General features: G+C 42.3%; 1 protein-coding gene across 1 annotated transcript in view; it reads right to left on the minus strand.

Annotated features, from left to right (window-relative positions):
• Positions 1-19,491, minus strand: part of KIFAP3 (kinesin associated protein 3) — a 73,357-nt gene extending 53,866 nt beyond the window's left edge. The window contains exons 1-10 of the mRNA XM_028732451.2: positions 19,293-19,491; positions 15,564-15,695; positions 14,720-14,874; positions 13,012-13,067; positions 10,826-10,967; positions 9,332-9,431; positions 8,996-9,120; positions 8,045-8,143; positions 5,575-5,753; positions 3,554-3,716 (exon numbers count right to left, since the gene is read on the minus strand). Coding sequence (XP_028588284.2) covers positions 3,554-3,716; positions 5,575-5,753; positions 8,045-8,143; positions 8,996-9,120; positions 9,332-9,431; positions 10,826-10,967; positions 13,012-13,067; positions 14,720-14,874; positions 15,564-15,695; positions 19,293-19,387 — 1,246 coding nt within the window. The 5' untranslated portion in view covers positions 19,388-19,491. The remainder of the gene's footprint in view (positions 1-3,553; positions 3,717-5,574; positions 5,754-8,044; positions 8,144-8,995; positions 9,121-9,331; positions 9,432-10,825; positions 10,968-13,011; positions 13,068-14,719; positions 14,875-15,563; positions 15,696-19,292) is intronic.
• Positions 19,492-19,532: the final 41 nt, after the last annotated feature.

A 19,532-nucleotide genomic window follows, 5' to 3' on the forward strand; every position in this document is an offset into this window, starting at 1 on the left:
CAGAATCATTTTGAAGTGGGATTGTACAAACATTTTCTCCTTCATTGTTTTTTACCAACAGCAGCACCCCTCATAGAACTGACTCAGGAGAAAGAACAAGGTATTGCAGTCAAAAGAAGGTTAAAAAGCATTTACTAACTTAAAAAATCATCTTGGTTAACATCATTTTTACAATACCCCAATTTTGATGAACAGTTCACTTTATAGGCAGATGGCCCAAGTGACTTCAGAGACAGGCCTTATTACACTATATTGGTCAAGAAAATTATTTCCTAGGGTAACAAAAGCTGGAGCTAGACACATCAAAGAAGTGTGTCAGTTAAATGCATGTCAAACTTTGTATGAGAAATCGGGTTAGCAAAAAGAGAACTCCACAGCACCATCTGGTGTCAAAGTATTAGAATGCATAAACAACACAATATAAAACACTTTTTCTTTGCCAGTGCAGCTGAGACCAAAGGTAAAGAATGAATGCCTGCCAATTAAGGAACCATAGCAGCAATGGGGAACCTCAGGCCCGTAGGCCTAAATAGGCCTCGTAGGGGTCCTAATTTGGCTGGGAAGGCCATTTCTCCCAAGCCACACCCACCTGCCCTAAACCCAACAGGCAGGTAATGATGCAGGAAGCAGGGACAGATAGGTGGACAACCCTCACTCACCTGTTAAAATCACCCACAGGAGTTGGGGGAGATCAGGATCCAGTCCACAGGCCAGCTCCCTAACCCTGGACTTTAACAGCACTCAAGTATAATTTATCTGGGCCCGGCACTAACTTACAAGAATCAATTCATTCTGCCACAATCCTCTTTATGTTCTGAAAGGTTGTCAAGAAAGGCCTTCGTGTCCTTTCAAAAGATGGATTGGTGCACTTAGATTGTTACAGTTCCTTTCGTTTAAGCTTCCAATGACCATCAGGCCACCCGATTCGTATAACGGTTAGCGGTAATGGGAGCTGTAGTCCCAAACATCTAGAGCAGTGTTTCCCAACCTTGTGCCTCCAGCTGTTTTTGGCCTACAATTCCCATCATCCCTTGCCACTGGTCTTGCTAGTCAGGGATGATGGGAGTTGTAGTTCAAAAACAGCTGGAGGCACAAGTTTGGAAAACACTGATCTAGAGAGCAACCCATTAGCTCCCCCTGCTATCTTGACGGTCCAGTGCTTTTCCCCCCTGGGGATACTCAAAGGTACGCAGTACCGGCACCTTCTTTCCCAAATGTTAAAAGTGTGGCACTTACTAGAACAACTTCATGGTGAGTACAGACACAATTTTTCTATATAAAAAAGGCACCATGCAAAAATCAAGAAACAAGAATGCAAAAATCCACCCCAAAGTGTCTGTCTCCGTAGTATCCACAAGCGTGCTTCAAGCACACTGAGATCCCAACCTACTTTTTTCAGGCAGACTGACAGCTATTCCTCTCATTTTCAAACCAACACAAAGCAGGGTCATGCCAGGATTACAAAAGAATTCTGAGGAAATATTTCACTGCTCACATCTCTCTGGACAAGGCTAAATAGAAACAGGCTCCCATGGCTTGGGTTTTCAGCTGTTAAGGGAATAAAAAGCCATCTTTGTAGGATTTGCCTTGCCCAGCTTCAGAACAGCCTGCGCAAATTTGCAGCCAACAAAATAAAAGTGTAGCTAACTGATATGTGTGCTAGAAGTTTTTGACAGAACTGGCTGACGGAAAGCAAGCTGGGTTCTGGAGACAAACAGGTTCATGGAGTGCCGAGGTGCTAAATATCTGTGTGGGCATATCAGCAGAAGTCTTTTGAGAACCTGTGATATGTGCTGCCTTTGTCAATATACCAAAGGACTTTCAGCCACTTAAAGCAACTGTTATGATGATCATATCAAAAGCAGAATGTAAGCGAGGGTTCAGAATTATAAATATTATCCCTCTTGCCAACAGGTAATTCAATATTACTACAAACAGTGACCTGTTTGAACTTCATCAGATTGGATGGCCCTCCAAAATACATCTTTTAGCTGGATGACTATGTAAAGTGATGATCTGGACAGAGAAATAGATATGCAGTCTTGTTATACTCATGTACTAAAGAACTGCACGCAAATACATATTGAGAACAGTGTTAGAAACCGAGATATGAAAGCTAGGAGCTAAATGGCACCTTAAACCGAGGTTATGGGCACAACAATGGAATGTCTAGGCATGCTTTTTTAATAAGAATACAAAGCTGAAAAAGAATGAACTGCAGCTAAAATATTATGTTCATTTTTCACATGGTCTAGTCCTTCCCCTGTCCACCCCCCTAATATTCTTAAGAGGGTCTCTTCTCCAGGCTTCAGAGAGTAGCTGGAAGTGGGGAGGCAGAAAAAGGACCTGCCTTTCCTTCCACTCTGCAGTTTTAATCTGAAATCTTAGGCGCAGTACTGCACCCAGAGCTCAGAAACTGCTTGTGCTAATGAAATTCCATGTCACAAAATGCGCCTAGAACAAAGGGAGCTTTGAACACTGATTGAGAATATCCAGAAACTAATTTTGCAGATATATCATGTTTAATATTACATCTAGAAGTGGTGCTCAACTTCATTTATTAATCATTAGATAGAAGACATAATTTCCAAGTGTGGACCTAATTCAAGCTGGCTTATTACAGAGATATATGAATGAACTACAGTTTAGAGAGCTACTTGTCTAAATTGAAGTGTGGATTTCTCTTAAAAAATACATTTTTGAATGCATGTTTGACCAATATACATATTCTTGCAAGCAATTTCCTCCAACCTAATGCATTTTTGTTTGTCATTTGCATGAATGTATGCATTTTTATACTCATTATTATGTGTTCTCATTTTTTTATGCTGTGAACTTCTCTGTGATCTTTGGATGAAGGGCAGTATACAATTTTTAACAACAATAATAAATGTGTTTTTGTACAGATTGTTTGGTTGGAAAACATTATATAAAAATCAGAGAAGTGCAAATTTTAGAGGCTAGCTGTGTTCAAGAAGTGCATCTTCGATTGCTTCTCATTAAAAGGCAAACAAAACCAAATTTCTTCCCATTCCCCACATCTTATTCTCATTTTCCTCCTACTTTGAGAGCTTTAACTCAAATTATACCCTGAACTATGCTTGCTATATTCTGAAACAGCTTCATTTAAGGGGGGATGTTAGAGAATTGGTAATAATTAGGAGATCAGTAACAAAAATATGTATTTCTCCAGAAAATATTTCACTAAGAAAATGCTTTCAGTAGCTCTAAGGGTAAAGTGCTCACTGGAAGGACAGATCGTGAAGCTGAGGTTCCAGTACTTTGGCCACCTCATGAGAAGAGAAGACTCCCTGGAGAAGACACTGATGCTGGGAAAGATGGAGGGCACAAGGAGAAGGGGGCGACAGAGGACGAGATGGTTGGATAGTGTTTTCGAGGTTACCAGCATGAGTTTGACCAAGCTGCGGGAAGTAGTGGAGGACAGAGGTGCCTGGCGTGCTCTGGTCCACGGGGTCACGAAGAGTCGGACACAACTAAACGACTAAACAACAACAAAGGGTAAAGTGAGTAGTGAAAAAAGACTGAAACCTACCCAACAATGCAGTGAGTTTTGGAAGAAGCCCAACTTGTACCATTTTATTTCTCAAGCCTGTGTCAAACGAAAGGTTCAGTAAAAGTCGAAGAGTAATGTTCAGCAAGTCTTCGTGTTCACATGGTACCATTTTAACCAGTTTGTCCACAATATCCATTTCAACCTGTGTTAGAAGCATAGGAAAGTAAGAATTCCGAAAGCCTTCTTGCAAAGATTTCATAAAATGGAACAACGGTTAAAAGGTCAAGGCTTCCAAAGCATTTTCTCCTCAAATACAGTAATTTTTATTTTTCTAAAAAGAGGTCTGCTGAAGTTTCCTCATGAATAGCTTCTGGCTGAAGGTTACCAAAACATAAACAATACTTAAGTCAAAGTTCAGCAATGCTTAGCATCTGGAAAGAGAACCTGTTCAAGTGATACTACAGGCTCAGAACTTTAGGAATGCAATTCAAGAATTAGTAAAAACTGGGGTGGAGGAGTGAGATGAAACAATTAACTATATGAAACTATAACTACCAAGACACTGCGTGTATTCCAGGCAGCAAAATGTTACCCTTTAACAGATGTATGAAGGTCATATTCAACTGCATATCATTTTAAATGCCACAACGATTTAATTAATTCATTTTAAAAGCTATATTCCAAAGACTTATGAGCAGTATCATATCCCGATATCATGTTTTCTGCACAGAGGACAGAGCAAAGAGAGACATTTGATCATGACTGGCAGTAAACAAGATTTCTCTCCTCAGCAACATTTCTCTGATACATGTCAAGACTCTCTAGTTTTATGCAAAAGCATGCCTATTTCTTTAATCTAAGAAGTAAAATGGAAAGAAAACAATCAGAATGTCTTTGTCATCCCTTTTTAAATCAACAGGAGTCATAGAAGGGTACAAGCAAGAACTCAGTAACTGAATTCAAGGCATCTGTTGCAGCATTTTAAACGTAGTACTGTAATATCATAAAGTTCAGAATGTTGCAAAAAAAAAAAACAGAGTTTAAGCACAATGTCTCCTTCAATTCCAGTTGTGGATATTTTTGGTGCAGTATTTTTTATCTAGGTGAAAAGAACGTGGCAGGGAGGGCATCTAAAGGGTGTCTAGACGGTGCTCCCCATTAGGTGTGTGGGGAGCCGGAACTTAACCCCCATAAAAGAGGGGAGTTGCCTTTATTTAACTGCTGAAATAAATGATTGGAGTTGCAGTCAAACAACATCTGAAGGGCTATAGGCTCCCTATTGCTGCTCTTTAATAACCTAATAAAAAGGTAAAGGGACCCCTGACCATTAGGTCCAGTTGTGGCCGACTCTGGGGTTGAGCACTCATCTCACTCTATAGGCCGAGGGAGCTGGCGTTTGTCTGCAGAAAGGTTCCAGGTCATGTGGCCAGCATGACTAAGCCGCTTCTGGCGAACCAGAGCAGCCCATGGAAACGCCATTTACCTTGCCCCCGGAGCGGTACCTATTTATCTACTTGCACTTTGATGTGCTTTCAAACTGCTAGGTTGGCAGGAGCAGGGACCGAGCAACGGGAGCTCACCCCGTTGTGGGGATTCGAACCGCCGACCTTCTGTTCGGCAAGTCCTAGGCTCTGTGGTTTAACCCACAGCGCCACCCGTGTCCCTCTGAATAACCTAATATATTCAGATAAAAGGCATGGCTGCATACACCAAGTCATCCATTTGTCCGTTGATCCCATAGAAATCTACTGTGATTGGCCATAGCATTTCAACATATCAGAGACCTTTCCAAGCCCTGGAGTTGTAAGGGACTCCTCTACATGAAAGACATGCACACTTCCAGTGAGCTTTTATCTTTCCCTGTGTGAGGTACATGAAGGTTCAAATTCCCAGATACTTAGGCATTGCAAACTAATTGATCTAACACCATACCAATTCAAGCAAACTGCAAATGAAGACCTAGTTACAAATGGAGAACAGGAAAGCAATGATATTGCCTTTTGTTGATTAGCTTTCCATAGACAACTAACACGGTTTCAGCAAAATGCTAGAAGATTTACCATATCATTTTTGTTTTCCATGAAGATGCTGAGTTTCTTCAGAAATGAAACAACCAGTATCAGCAGCTCAAAGTTATCCCGGTCCAGAGCTTTCACCAACATGTGGACAATGTTTTTGTTTCTCATCTTCAGCTCAGTACGAGTATCCTCCGCAAGGTTCAACAGCAGGTAAAGGGCAACTGGCACATTTGGGGGCAGGGGAGAGAAAGAATACTGAGAAACAAAAAATGTAGCGCTCATTCATTTCTAAGAATGTGAAATATTTCCAAGGATTTTGGATACTGCAAACATCTCCTGTGTATGGCTCAGTGAAATGAGAGCCACTTAAGCATAGTGTGTCCTCTTTGATGCTTAAGTGATTTCAACAACGAAAAGGCGGAAGTAAGCTACTGTATATATTTCAAGTGTTTTAGTTTACTGGGAAAATGTAGCTTGGTCTTTTAAAAATAAACTCAAATATTTACACCAATTATCGTAACAATATTAGACATGGCTTGGCTCCTACCTAGGGTTGCCATATTCCCAAAAGTGAAAATCCGGACAAAGTTGTTGACCTTTCCTTCCCCCCCCCCCGGGGGGGCACCACCTCTCTCTTTACAGAATCATCAGTGGATCATATTTAAGCAGCAAAGGTGGACTAGCACATTTCATGAGTGGTTGCTCAGAACTGTTTCCCTGGAGGTTCCAGAGGCAGAGAAACGCCTTTCAGTTGAGCTAGAATGTGATGGCTGGTGACTAAACTAGCAGTTAGTCTTAAAGTTAAAGGGGCTCTCTTTCTAAACCTGCTACCTACAGTAAGATTTCTGAATAAAGGGAAACATTTCAAATAAATTATAGGAGAAGGTTTAAGTTCATTCCACCATAAGCATAAATAATAATAAGCTATACCCAGGCAGTATTATTTGTTACACATCCCACTGAAATCAATGGAATCTACAACTCATAATGAAAGGCAAATTCAAAGTTTACATGCTGAAAATTACAGTATAATAAGGCTTGTGATGTAATATGATAATGTTTACTGATGTAACATAAGAACTTTAATAAATAAATAAAACTGCAAAAAAAGAAAGGCAAATTCAATTCTCCAGTTGAATTATATGAATGAACAAAGCGTTAAGAGATTTCATCCGCTATTGATCTGTGGTCTTATCTATACTTCAACCAAGTGCCACAAAAGATTATACATGCTTCCAAATTGTGTAATAACATCCCATCATATTTAGGCATTGTGCCCAGGGAAGGTCACTTCGGTATTGCTAACACTGTGGTTTGATTGTGCCAACAATATTTAGGAGAATATTGGGGTCCACAGTTTCCTGTACTATTAATATCCATGATCTAGTATCAAATTTCCATAGAAAGTTTTATCTCTTCAATATATTCTATCCATTCAGCACCTTTTCTCTTCCAATACTGTACACAACTTCTTAAACAAACGCTAGAAATTTCTCATTTTCTGATGGTCACTAACTGATACCTAGTTGATGTTGGCAGTGTGCTAGGACCTTAGCTCTATGCAGGCCTCATGTAACCTGAAAGCAGGGGGCTTTTCTCAACAGATGAATTTGTAAGTAGAAATGATAGGCTGTTTAACAAAATTCATAGACTGTTTAATGAAAAAGTATATTAAGCAGTTTACATAAGAGAGTCTAAAATGTTTATTTTAAAAATCAATAAAATAATCAAACTTTAAAAATAAATAAATGTAATTTATTTATAACAAATATTTACATACTTCTATTTCCTTTTTAAAAAAAATCAAAGCGGTTTATAACAATACATTTATTTATTTATTTATTTATTTATTTATTTATTTATTTATTTATTTTAAAAAATCAACTAGCTATTGCAGAAAGATGTGTCCTTAATTGCCTGCATAGGCCTGTGGAATAGAAAGGTTTTCAGCAGGCATTTACATTTTCAATAAAAAGTGCCTGCGGAACCTCTACTGCAGGCATCCTCAACCTTCGCCCCTCCAGATGTTTTGGACTACAATTCCCATCATCCCTGACCACTAGTCCCGCTAGCTAGGGATCATGGGAGTTGTAGGCCAAACATCAAATATTAGACATGGCTTGGCTCCTACCTAGGGTTGCCATATTCCCAAAAATGAAAATCTGGAGGGCCGGAGGTTGGGGGCGCCTGCTCTACCGGGTCAATGACACAGCTCTGTTTTTTGTTGTTAGCACATGGACCTCACCAACTCTAGGAACAACCAATGACACTCCAAAGTAACAAGTCTGGGTAAGCTTGTTGAAATAAAAATGTTTTTAACAGGTGTAAAAAAACACACAGTTCAGCAAAGGTGTCCACCTGCTATTAATAGCTGCAAAACCAAAATAAGCTTCGCTGAAATAGCAGTTCCGAGTAGCCCAAATAGCTTCAGTGTTAAAAGGACATCAACAACCTTGGAGTCCTTGTAACCATTAAGAACAGAGGAAGTAACTACTACATTAGGACTTTGTACCTCGAAGTAGCTGCTCTTGCTTGACAACCAGTCCCTGGTACTTTTTAAAGGTTTTTTCATATTCTTTTTTCAGGGTCTGATTATCAGGATCTTCATCAAGTGAACATTGGGAGTTAAGAATATGCTCAACACATCAGGGAAAAAAAGAACGAACAGAAACTCTTCAGTCATGAGTACAGGCAGTCTGATGCAATTCAAAGTTAGGATCTGACAACTTCTATAAGTAAAGAAATCAGATTAAAGGTAAAGGTAAAGGGACCCCTGACCATTAGGTCCAGTCGTGACCGACTCTGAGGTTGCGGCGCTCATCTCGCTTTATTGGCTGAGGGAGACGGCATGCAGCTTCCGGGTCATGTGGCCAGCATGACTAACCCGCTTCTGGCGAACCAGAGCAGCACACGGAAACGCCGTTTACCTTCCCGCCAGAGCAGTACCTATTTATCTACTTGCACTTTGACGTGCTTTTGAACTGCTAGGTTGGCAGGAGCAGGGCCTGAGCAACGGGAGCTTACCCCGTCACAGGGATTTGAACCGCCGACCTTCTGATCGGCAAGTCCTAGGCTCTGTGGTTTAACCCACAGCGCCACCCGTGTCCCAAAGCAATCAGATTAGTCTAAGGCAATTTGCTGTCTCAGCCCTATAATGAACAGTGAGCTCATCCCATCGGTGTGCCTCCTTATGTAGTCAAAATGACACTAACCAGTCTTAAAGAGAAGTAATACCTGGCCTGCAGAACTTTAGGGGAGGAACCCTACGAGGGGACCCCAAAATACTCCAATGGAGACTGAGCATTCTTAGTGAACACACAGTAGCGACTGAATTTTTTAAGGGAAGGTGGTTGGATCTCTGAACAGGAGCACTAAATGCTACAATACTGTGTTGCAGTCCCACTTGTCTACTACAGATAACAAAGCTAAGATGAAGGCTAAGATAAAATTACAGAAAGGATATCGGCTTTCTTCTTCTTCGTGAGTTCTTCCTGCCACAGCTCATGCCTCTTCAATTCATGATCAATGATGTTCATGCAGAGAGCCCCAATCTTGTAGTGTGTGATAAGTCCATGAAACTGAGAAAAACTACATTATGAAAAATACCAATTAAAAAAAAAAATTAGACCAGGGTGATTGGCTTTGAAACAAAACTACTGCCAGTCTAACACACACAAAAACAGATCAGTGATGTTGCAACGATAGAGAGGTTCTACTCTGTGCTTCAGCGTCCTCATTTAAAATATATATATTAAATTTTCAGAAAACATTCATATACATTATAAATTATGTGACATACCTAGAGAAGCAGAAGAAAATATAAATGATATTAGTAGCAAGTTCTACACTTTGTTTCCAGTCCTCTCGTAGAACTCTGGCCAAAGCACCCAGTGCAGTTTCTAAAGAAGGGGGAGAGTATGATCAGTCTCAGCTGCGGATTACACTGCATCAGGAAGCAAACATTCTTGCCCCATAAGACCATCTGAAACATGCACTTAGCCACAAAATATATCCTACCATGTTATCCCTCTAGTATCCCTCTAAAACTTGCTTTACAATATGCTATCTAGGCACACAAAAATGGCAAGCAAGTTTGCGTTAGTGCAGAAAGCAGGAATGGGAACCAACCTCTTAGCTTAGATTACTGCAATGCATTATACATTAAGGCTACCTCTGAAGACAGCTCAGAAACCTCAGTGAATGCAGAATTCAGCAGCCAGATTGCTCAACTGGGCAAGGTGGTTTGAGCATATTGCACCGATCCTGGCCTGACTGCACTGGCTACCATTTAGTTTCTGGGCCCAATTCAAAGTGCTAGTTTTGACCTATAAAGCCTGAAATGGCTCAGGACCTCAAGGACTGCCTCTCTCCATATGAACCTAGCTGCAACCTGAGATCATCCTCTGAGGCCCTTCTTCGTGTGCCTCCTCCAGAAGAGGTCTGGAGGGTGGCAACACAAGAACGGGCCTTTTCCGCGATGGCTCCCCATTTGTGGAATGCTCTCCCCAGGGAGGTTCGCATGGCGCTTTCATTATACACCTTTAGGTACCAGGTGAAGACGTTCCTCTTTAACCATGCCTTTGGCTGACTGACATCCAATGCCCTTTTAAATGTGTTGTGGAAGGGGACATTACTGGGTTGTCTTTGTGCTTATGTATTTTGTGTAATTTTATGTTGTGAACTGCCCTGAGATCTATGGGTATAGGGCAGTATACAAATTTAATTTAAAAATTTAAAAGGGAAAAAAAGGAAAAATATGAAAAATATCAAGGAGCAAAGATGGAGAGGTATAAAGAATAGGAGCCAGAAATCAAAGCAAAAGAAGCCAAGAGTAGAATAAGATGTCTAAAGAGCTTCCACTTCAGTTTCTCACTGCTAGAAGTTAGAATTCTGTGTCTCAAGGGAACATAGTTTAGCAAACCAGTGGCTGAAAAATTTCTGGTTCAAGTAACTGTGAGGCAGAGTGATGCATATGCATATTAAAAAATAAGTAATTAAGCTAAACCTAACAAACATGCATAAAGACTACTAAGGGCGGAGACTACTAAGGGCGGAGAGGGTGAAATGGCTACTGAGTGATACTGATGACTGATGACTCTGTGACTTATAAGGTGTCTGTCTATGCCCTAGCAGCTAGGAACAGTGCTTTCCCCCCCTTCTCTGGATGATGCCAGGGCATTCGGCTAGTACTTATCTGAAAAGGTTATCTGTAAATCTGACTACTAAGCCTGCTCCATTTACTGAGGCAAAATTCCCAGCACAAACTGAAAGTTAGAAATAAGCCTAAAATTACCATTAAGCAGAAGTTCTTCCAGATTATCAGGATTTCTGGCCAGCTGCAGAATTAGTGCAGAGCCACGCACTTTATCAGGAATATCTTCATAAAGTAGTTCAATGTATTCGTCCATGTCATTGATATTGGCTACTTCATCAATCTGAAAAAATCAAGCAGAGAAAAAGAAAAATACTGCAGACACACCAGGAAACAAATTGCATTCGTAAAACAAATTGCATACTTAAATTCATTCCTTATTTTTCATATAAGTAGCCCCACTGCATTTAAAGGATAATTTGTATAAGTAGCTAGTGAGGAATGAAATCTTGTATAAACAGGTTTGAAATGAGACACTGAGATGAAATACAAAGACTTACTAGAGGGTAAGACCCCGAGGTGGCTATCACCGGTGGAGGCCAAGGCTCGAAAAAGACCCAACATGGAGGCCTACTGGCCGAAATATTGGGAAATAATTGAAAAAACTGGAGACAATTGCAGGCTGCAGAGCCAGGAGAAATTAAAAAATAAGGTGCGAGACTGGTTACATTATGCTCAAATTCAAGAGGTGTTTAAAATAGATAAAAAAGTTGGTTTCCAGGTGGAAAAATCGAAATTAGAGACGGAACTGTTAGAACCAAAGACTAAGATACTTTCTAGAATGTACAACTTGCTGCTTAAATGGAATACACAGGATGAGACAGTAAAATCTGCCATGATAAAGTGGGCGCAGGACATTGGGCATAACATTATGTTTGAGGACTGGGAAAGGTTATGGAACACCGGAATGAAGTTCACGGCATGTAATGCCTTGAAGGAAAACATTATGAAAATGATATACCGGTGGTACATGACCCCAGTCAAGCTTGCTAAGATATACCATTTGTCTGACAATAAATGTTGGAAATGTAAGGAGGCTGAAGGGACATTCTTTCACCTCTGGTGGACCTGCCCAAAAGTGAAGGCCTTCTGGGAAATGATACACAATGAGTTAAAAAAGGTATTTAGGTATACCTTTCCCAAGAAACCAGAGGCCTTCCTCCTGGGCATGGTGGACCAGAAAGTGTTAAAGAAGGATAGAACTTTGTTTATGTATGCTACTACAGCAGCAAGAATTCTCATCGCAAAGTACTGGAAGACACCAGATTTACCCACGCTGGAAGAATGGCAGACGCAGTTGATGGACTACATGGAACTGGCTGAAATGACTGGCAGAATCCGTGATTTGGGAGAAGAAATAATGGAGGAGGACTGGAAAAAATTTAAGGACTATCTGCAAAAACATTATAAGTTGTATGAATGTTAAGAATGTGTACGATTAGGAAACTTTTGCTTCAGCAACTTGAATAGGTGAATTGGAAACTAAGTTATAAGAAAGATGAGGTAGACAACATGAAGTTACCATACTATGTTTATTTATAGGGTACAAATAACTGATACAGTATTTTAAATTTGGAAACATAGTATTTGACAGATACAGTAAGATATGAAATAAGGTAACAAATTGCTGATGTTATAATTGCAAAGAACACAGGAGTCGGAAGATGTGGGGAAGTCCGATTGGAATTGTTAAAGTATTTTGGAAAGTTGGAGTTTATGTACACTTTCTTTTTCATACTTTTACTTTCTACTTTTTATTCTGTAAATTTCTGAACATCTGAAAGAAAACTTAATAAAATATTTAAAAAAAATATGAAATGAGACACTGAGAGATAAGTGTGAATGAAAACTTCAGGGGGTGGGGAAGATAGCCATTATGAACATGAATGTGCTACCCAAATTAATCATTTTATTTTGTAAAGTGTCAGTTTCTGTATCATTAAACACAGTAGTTAAGTAGCATAAAATTATATGAAACATTGTTTGATTTTTTTAAAACAACAACAACAACAACAACAAAGTGCACTATAGAATCATGACATTGGAAGGTACCCTGAGGGTCATCGAGTCCAACCCCCTGCAATGCAGGAATTTCAGCTAAAGCATCCATGACAAACCTCAGCTTAAAACCCCTTCAAGGAAGGAATTCCCCATTTTGCAATTTTACAAAATGGTTATGAAGTACATTAATATCATGTACGACTGCATCTTTCAGTAATTTTTTTAATTCATCTAGAACAGATTAATTCGTTCCAAACAAGTCAATGAGATGACAGAAAAGTTTAACTATACAGTATTTAAAATCCGCTAACTTTAACAATGCCTACCTCCATCCCTTCAAAAGGTGGTGGATCTTTTGGCTTATTGGATTTTTCCTTCTTTTCTGTGGAAGGAAAACAGAGTCATAGCAATAAAGGCTCCTTTAACATTCTTGCTTTATTTTAAACCGTCTCTTTATGTTCAGCTCAAAAAAGGATCTGGAGGAGAACTGAAAAGTCCTGAGTCAGTGACACTCATACATGCCAAAAGCCTATGCATGCTTGGGGAAGTTCCATTGAAATCCATAGTTTACTGATTTCTAGGTAGACGTATTTTGAGGTCAGGGTATCAGTCTTGTCCATTATCACAGATTACCACTTGGGTTACGCACAAAAGAAAAGAGCACACAAACTGCTTCTCTGGGCACACCTAAGGGGACACTATCCCTCCTAGCAGCAGCTCATTGCAACCTAAAGAATGACATTCCAGAGGAGCAACTGCCATTAGAAAGGCAAAACCACTAGAACGCCTATATTAAAAGGTAACGGTAAAGGTACCCCTGCCCGTACGGGCCAGTCGTGTCCGACTCTAGGGTTGTGCGCCCATCTCACTTAAGAGGCCGGGGGCCAGCCCTGTCCGCAGACACTTCCGGGTCACGTGGCCAGCGTGACAAGCTGTATCTGGCGAGCCAGCGCAGCACACGGAAACGCCATTTACCTTCCCGCTAGTAAGCGGTCCCTATTTATCTACTTGCACCCGGGGGTGCTTTCGAACTGCTAGGTTGGCAGGCACTGGGACCGAACAACGGGAGCACATCCCGCCGCGGGGATTCGAACCGCCGACCTGACGATCGGCAAGTCCTAGGCGCTGAGGATTTACCCACAGCGCCACCCGCGTCCCTAAACGCCTATATTACACAAAACCAGTTGAAATGAATGAATGATGAAGCCCCTTGGGGCGAAACAGGGGAATATCCAGGAATTCTTGTCTCGTCTGCCTGTGCCAGCATCTACCAGAGCCAGTTTCTCATGTCTACCAACCTTATCATCATCATTAGACACTTAGAAAACTATTCCATGTTACTCTCTGTCACATAGAAATATACAAGAGAAGATAAAGAAATGAATATACTACGGGACTGACAAAATAGGAATTGCATTTTGACTTGGTGGTTAACTGAATAAGCTACATTTTAATACGTTATGTCACAATGTTGATTTTGACATTATGAGAAACTGTATTTAATTTTGAGAAGTAGTTTCTAGTAACTTTACAATTGTTATTATTTGCCATTAGAAAGGCAGCATGGGTGTAGCCAGGATTTTTTTAGTGGGGGCCATTGCTGAGCTTGGGAATCATGGGTAAAATACTCTGTAAATAGGACATTGCAGGGGGCTACAATTTAATGCAACCTTTTAGGATCCCAATCTTAAGGACTTTCCTTCTACCTTCCCTCTCCACCCCCTCCCCCCAAAAAAAACACTGATCAGAGTTGAAAGCATCATGCGGCATCTTTCTCTATCTCACTAAATGCACATTTGGGAAAGAATTTTCAACAACAAAAATGCCAGCGATATTGCTTGATTAATGAATAACGTATTCATATTTTAGTGTTCTTCTACTTGGCTGTTTATGTTTTCTCCAGAAAGTTGTTTATCTGGTGGAAAGAGAGGCTGCCTTCACCATTGCTCTTCTCTCCTCAATAAACAGGTAAAAGTGAGAGGTGCCTACACCACAGACTGTTTCGAAGTCTGCATTTAATCTTGTTTTGCCCACCTTTTGCCGATGAGGTGTCCCTGCGGTTCTGCAGGTAATACAGCAACTGTTCTACCTCTGCTAGTTTGGAGGGGTGAATAAGCTTGCATTCCTCCACCACCTTCCGGGCCAGGGAAGAAATGTCTGTGTTTGCATTGAGACTCTTCAGTCGGATGCTGTAAAATATAATCCAAGATTTTTCACTCTTAGCTGATGCAGATCTCATATACAGGTGGCTCCCCACTTACGTGGGGGTTGCATCCTGTGGGGAGCCCACTGCAGTACATACAGTCCCCCCCCCCAGCTGTTGAGCGGGGTAGCATAGCAGCAAGAACTCCCACATGCCATTTTGGAGCCCTTGGAGTCTTTTTTTCTGGACTTCTGGCTCATTGGTGTCCTCTTTGGGCTCAGGGGAGTGTCTCCTAGCGAGCCACAAGGACTTTCCAGCTCTCCCCCGCCATTTTGGGTTAGAATATTATGCTTTTTGTTTTTTTCCTGAAATATTTGGCTTTTGAAAATCTTTTTGACACATATTATTATTATTATTATTATTATTATTATTATTATTATTATTAAATTTGTCTACTGCCCTTCATGCGAAGACCACAGGGTGGTTCACAACATTAAAATACAAAACGAGAACACAAAATACATAATAAAAATGAACAAAAGCCAAACCAAACCAATAACGCTCCTTCCAATTTTTTGTATATTATGTAGATATAGTCCACTATATGCTCAATCAAGTCTCAACTGATTTAGGTTATCGAAAATTTCCTGATTTAAACTTTTTAAAACTTTAACATTGAAAAAAGCTAGACATCAAAGGTATTTTAACAAGAACTTCTGAACACTATAAACTTACATTTTTTGACACTCCTTTCGCTCTCCCAGCATAGGATCTCCCATCTCCCCCAGGATGGTAGCTTCCACTTCATAGTGAACAATAAGTGCCTTTTCTGATGGATGTACATCAATATTTCCCCCTTTTACCTTCCTGTTAAGTAAGAAAAATTATGTGTAGCAATTATGCTGGGTGATAAGAAAAACATATATTTGATACAATAAGTTCAACTTATATTTGACCCTCTTGACATTCAAAGGTCCTACCGCCCTCCTTAGGCGGTCTCCTGCTACTATTGTATTTCCTTAAAGACTGGTTTGCTATTGGTCTTTTATGTCTTAAGCAATATGCTCCTAAAGTCCTTTTTTTCTTTTCAGCATCTCTTATTGACTTGCTTGTATTTCTTTGGCCAAAGTATATGTTCCTTTTTTGTTCTCTTCATTTGGATAAGACTTATTGGCTTTGTCTCTCAGTACAAAGCCTTACTGTCATCTTTTGCTCCTGAAATGTGGGATACAACTAACTACTATTAAAACCATTTCTAATGAAAAAGCCATAAGGAAAAAGTCTGATCCTAGCACAAAAAGAATGACAGAGCCAATTACTGCTTCCCATCACCAAAACAAGCAGATTCTATTCACCTGAAAAGGGTGAGAATTGTATTTTTTATTACCTACACAGAACTTTTAGTGCAAAATGTACTTTAGACAGTTTTGTTTATTCTTGGAATAGTCAGCTGAGGCAGTTACTACTATTCCCATTTTGACAAATGGAGAGCTAGCAAATGCAGATGTTTCTAGGAAAGCAGTATCTACCAGTTCCAGGCCATATTTGCATCATTCATCATCCATGAGCTCCACTGACGTGCTCCAGTGTGTCATCTAGCCCAACGCATTTCAGTTACTACAACAGGCAGAAAAAGCACTGTGGTCCACCAAAACCATCAGCAATTTTCATGAGGGGTTGTTTGGGAACCACTGATAGAGGAGATGCTATTTCAAGCAGCTGTCTCAGAGTATACATGGATGACACTTCAGATAGCAATCAGCACCTATTATTTGTCACAGTAACGGACGAGGAAATAAAGCTGAGCACACTACTTGGCCTTCCATCTACCAGGTGTACTATCAAGCCACAAGATCATAAAAATATATCAAGTAATGCTGGACTGCTGCAAAACCCAACAGTGATCAGAAAGAAGTCTCACAAACAGGGAATGAAGGTCACAGCCCTCCCGTTGCTTGTTCCCCAGGAACTAACATTCAGAGACACAAATGTTAGCAGCCACTGAAAACTGCCCTCACATTTAAAGTTTATTCTGCTAAGTATCATGCCTTAGAAAGATGCCCTTGCACTGTCTGCTTTCTTCTTGCCATGAAGCAGTGCAAAAGTTTCCAAAAGCACTTTCCTGTGGCATTGTCAAGCTCTCCCACCTATCGCTCAGTGGAAGAGAATATGTGCCTTGTGAGCAGATGGTCCCCCCGGGTCCAATCCCCCCACTGGCCAATGTTCGAAATTAGCAAGGTGCCAGCGGCATTTTACACTTAGCTTTCGACCACTTGCGACCAAGTGAAGATGTCTGGGTGCCACGATGGCACTTGATCTCTCAGCATCTGGAGATGTATGCCTGGGGATCATTGGATCCAGGCTCCTTTCACACACTAATACCCCATCCTGTAGAAGTCTTATCAGTTACTACCCAACTTTTAGAAGACATCTCTTTTTATATATGCGCTGGAAGCTGCCCAGAGTGGCTGGGGAAACCCAGCCAAATGGGCAGGGTATAAATAATAAAATTATTATTATCTTTTATCTGCACAATCAGAATGAATTTCTGGAACCTAATTGCTTTTTCTGTGCAGCTTGAGCCCTGAGCAGGAGCAGTCAGTGTTAAAAAGAGAGAGCTCAGAATAGGCCTATATATACATGTCATTGGATCAAGGGACTTTTCTTCTTCAAGTTCTCAGCGTTCTTAACCCAGCTCAAGGTCGTCCTCAGAACCAGCCAGACGTTGAACTGATAATCGATTGCGGTCAGCCCATTGTTTGGAAAATAAGACTTTAGAGTAATCTTGCCCCCAAAATAGCAACCACACACTCTGTTTCGGCGACTGCAACTTTGGTTTTAAAAAGCCATTTTTTGCACCTAGTTTTTACGCTGGGGCTGGCCTCTCCAGACAGGATTGGGAGAGATCTCTGCTTGAAACCCTGGATGTCCCTGAAGTACAAGCTCATCAACTCTGACCACTGGCCGTGCAGCCTAAACATGGACCACTTATAAACTCCAACTCCTCAAAAGATTCCATCAACGGTTTCTCCAAAAATTTTTACACATCACTTGGGAAGACAGGCGAACCAATGCCAGTGTACTGGAAGAAGCAAAGATCACCAGTGTTGAAGCAATGATTCATCAACATCAACTTCGTTGGATTGTTCATGTTGTCCAGAAACCTGATTATCGTCTTCCTAAGCAACTACTCTATTCCGAACTTAAAAATGGAAAGCGTAATGGCAGTGGTCAACAAAAGAGGTTTAAAGACGCTCTCAAGGCAAATCTAACAAAACGTAGTAGAAACACCGACAGCTGGGAAACACTAGCCTGCAAGCGCGCCAATTGGAGAACAGCCTTTACCAAAGGTGTCATGGGCTTTGAAGACGCTCGAACTCAGGACAAAAGTTCTAAGAGGAAGGCACGCTTGGCAAACGCCCACCGTGATCAACTCCCGCCTGGAAGCCTATGTCCCCACTGTGGAAGGACGTGTGGATCCAGAATTGGCCTCCAGAGTCATTTACAGACTGACTTTTCAAACCGTTTTTATGGAAGACAATCTTACTCGACTACAACGCATCGCCAAAGAAGAAGTTGGCTAAGGATGATGGGAGTTGTGTTCCATCCAACACTTCATGGGGGGGGGGGGGGAACCTGATTCGGAGCAAGATGAGCCAATGGTCTGACTCAACCTGAGGCAGCTTCCTCCACCCCACTAAGTTCTCACCCCCACCTCAAGGACCCTCGCCTTCTCCCCCCATCCCACCCCAAGGACCCTCACCTTCTCCCCCCACCCCACCCCAAGGACCCTCACCTTCTCCCCCCACCCCACTTCAAGGACCCTCACCTTCTCCCCCCACCCCACCTCAAGGACCCTCACCTTCTCCCCCCACCCCACGGACCCTCACCTTCTCCCCCCACCCCACGGACCCTCACCTCCCCCCACCCCATCCCAAGGACCCTCACCTTCTCCCCCCACCCCTAGGACCCTCACCTTCTCACCCCACCCCAAGGACCCTCACCTTCTCCCCCCACCCCTAGGACCCTCACCTTCTCACCCCACCCCACCCCAAGGACCCTCACCTTCTCCCCCCACCCCTAGGACCCTCACCTTCTCCCCCCACCCCAAGGACCCTCACCTTCTCCCCACACCCCTAGGACCCTCACCTTCTCACCCCACCCCAAGGACCCTCACCTTCTCCCCCCACCCCTAGGACCCTCACCTTCTCACCCCACCCCAAGGACCCTCACCTTCTCCCCCCACCCCAAGGACCCTCACCTTCTCCCCAAACATGCCGCCATCTTCTCTCCCCCTCCCCTGGCTTTTTCTCCACCTCCCACCACCTCCCGCCCCCCTACCCCAAACCTCTCGTTGACACCTGAGGGGGGGTGAGGGGAGAGAAGGGGAGGATGCTCGGCCGGGGGGGGGGAGAGGGCCGTTTCGCTGCCGCTCCCTAACCACCAGGCCCTGAGGCGCTCTACCTCTTGAGGTACCGGGCGTCCTCCCCCTGCATGGCGGCGGCCGCGGTGCTGAAGCGCGAGGGGGGCTGCGAGGGGCGTCCGTCGCCGGCGGACATCGGGGGGCAGAGGGGGCGGGGAAGGCGCCGTTGCCAGGGAGACGGAGAGAGCGAGGGATGGAGAGGCGGCAGGCGGAGGCGGAGGTCAGAGAGGCGCAGGCGCAGGCGCGGCCTCCGAACTGCGCAGGCGCGCGCGGCGTCACGA

This window comes from Podarcis muralis, chromosome 5 (assembly GCF_964188315.1).
Source record: "Podarcis muralis chromosome 5, rPodMur119.hap1.1, whole genome shotgun sequence".
In the NCBI taxonomy this organism is placed as follows: Eukaryota; Metazoa; Chordata; class Lepidosauria; order Squamata; family Lacertidae; genus Podarcis; species Podarcis muralis.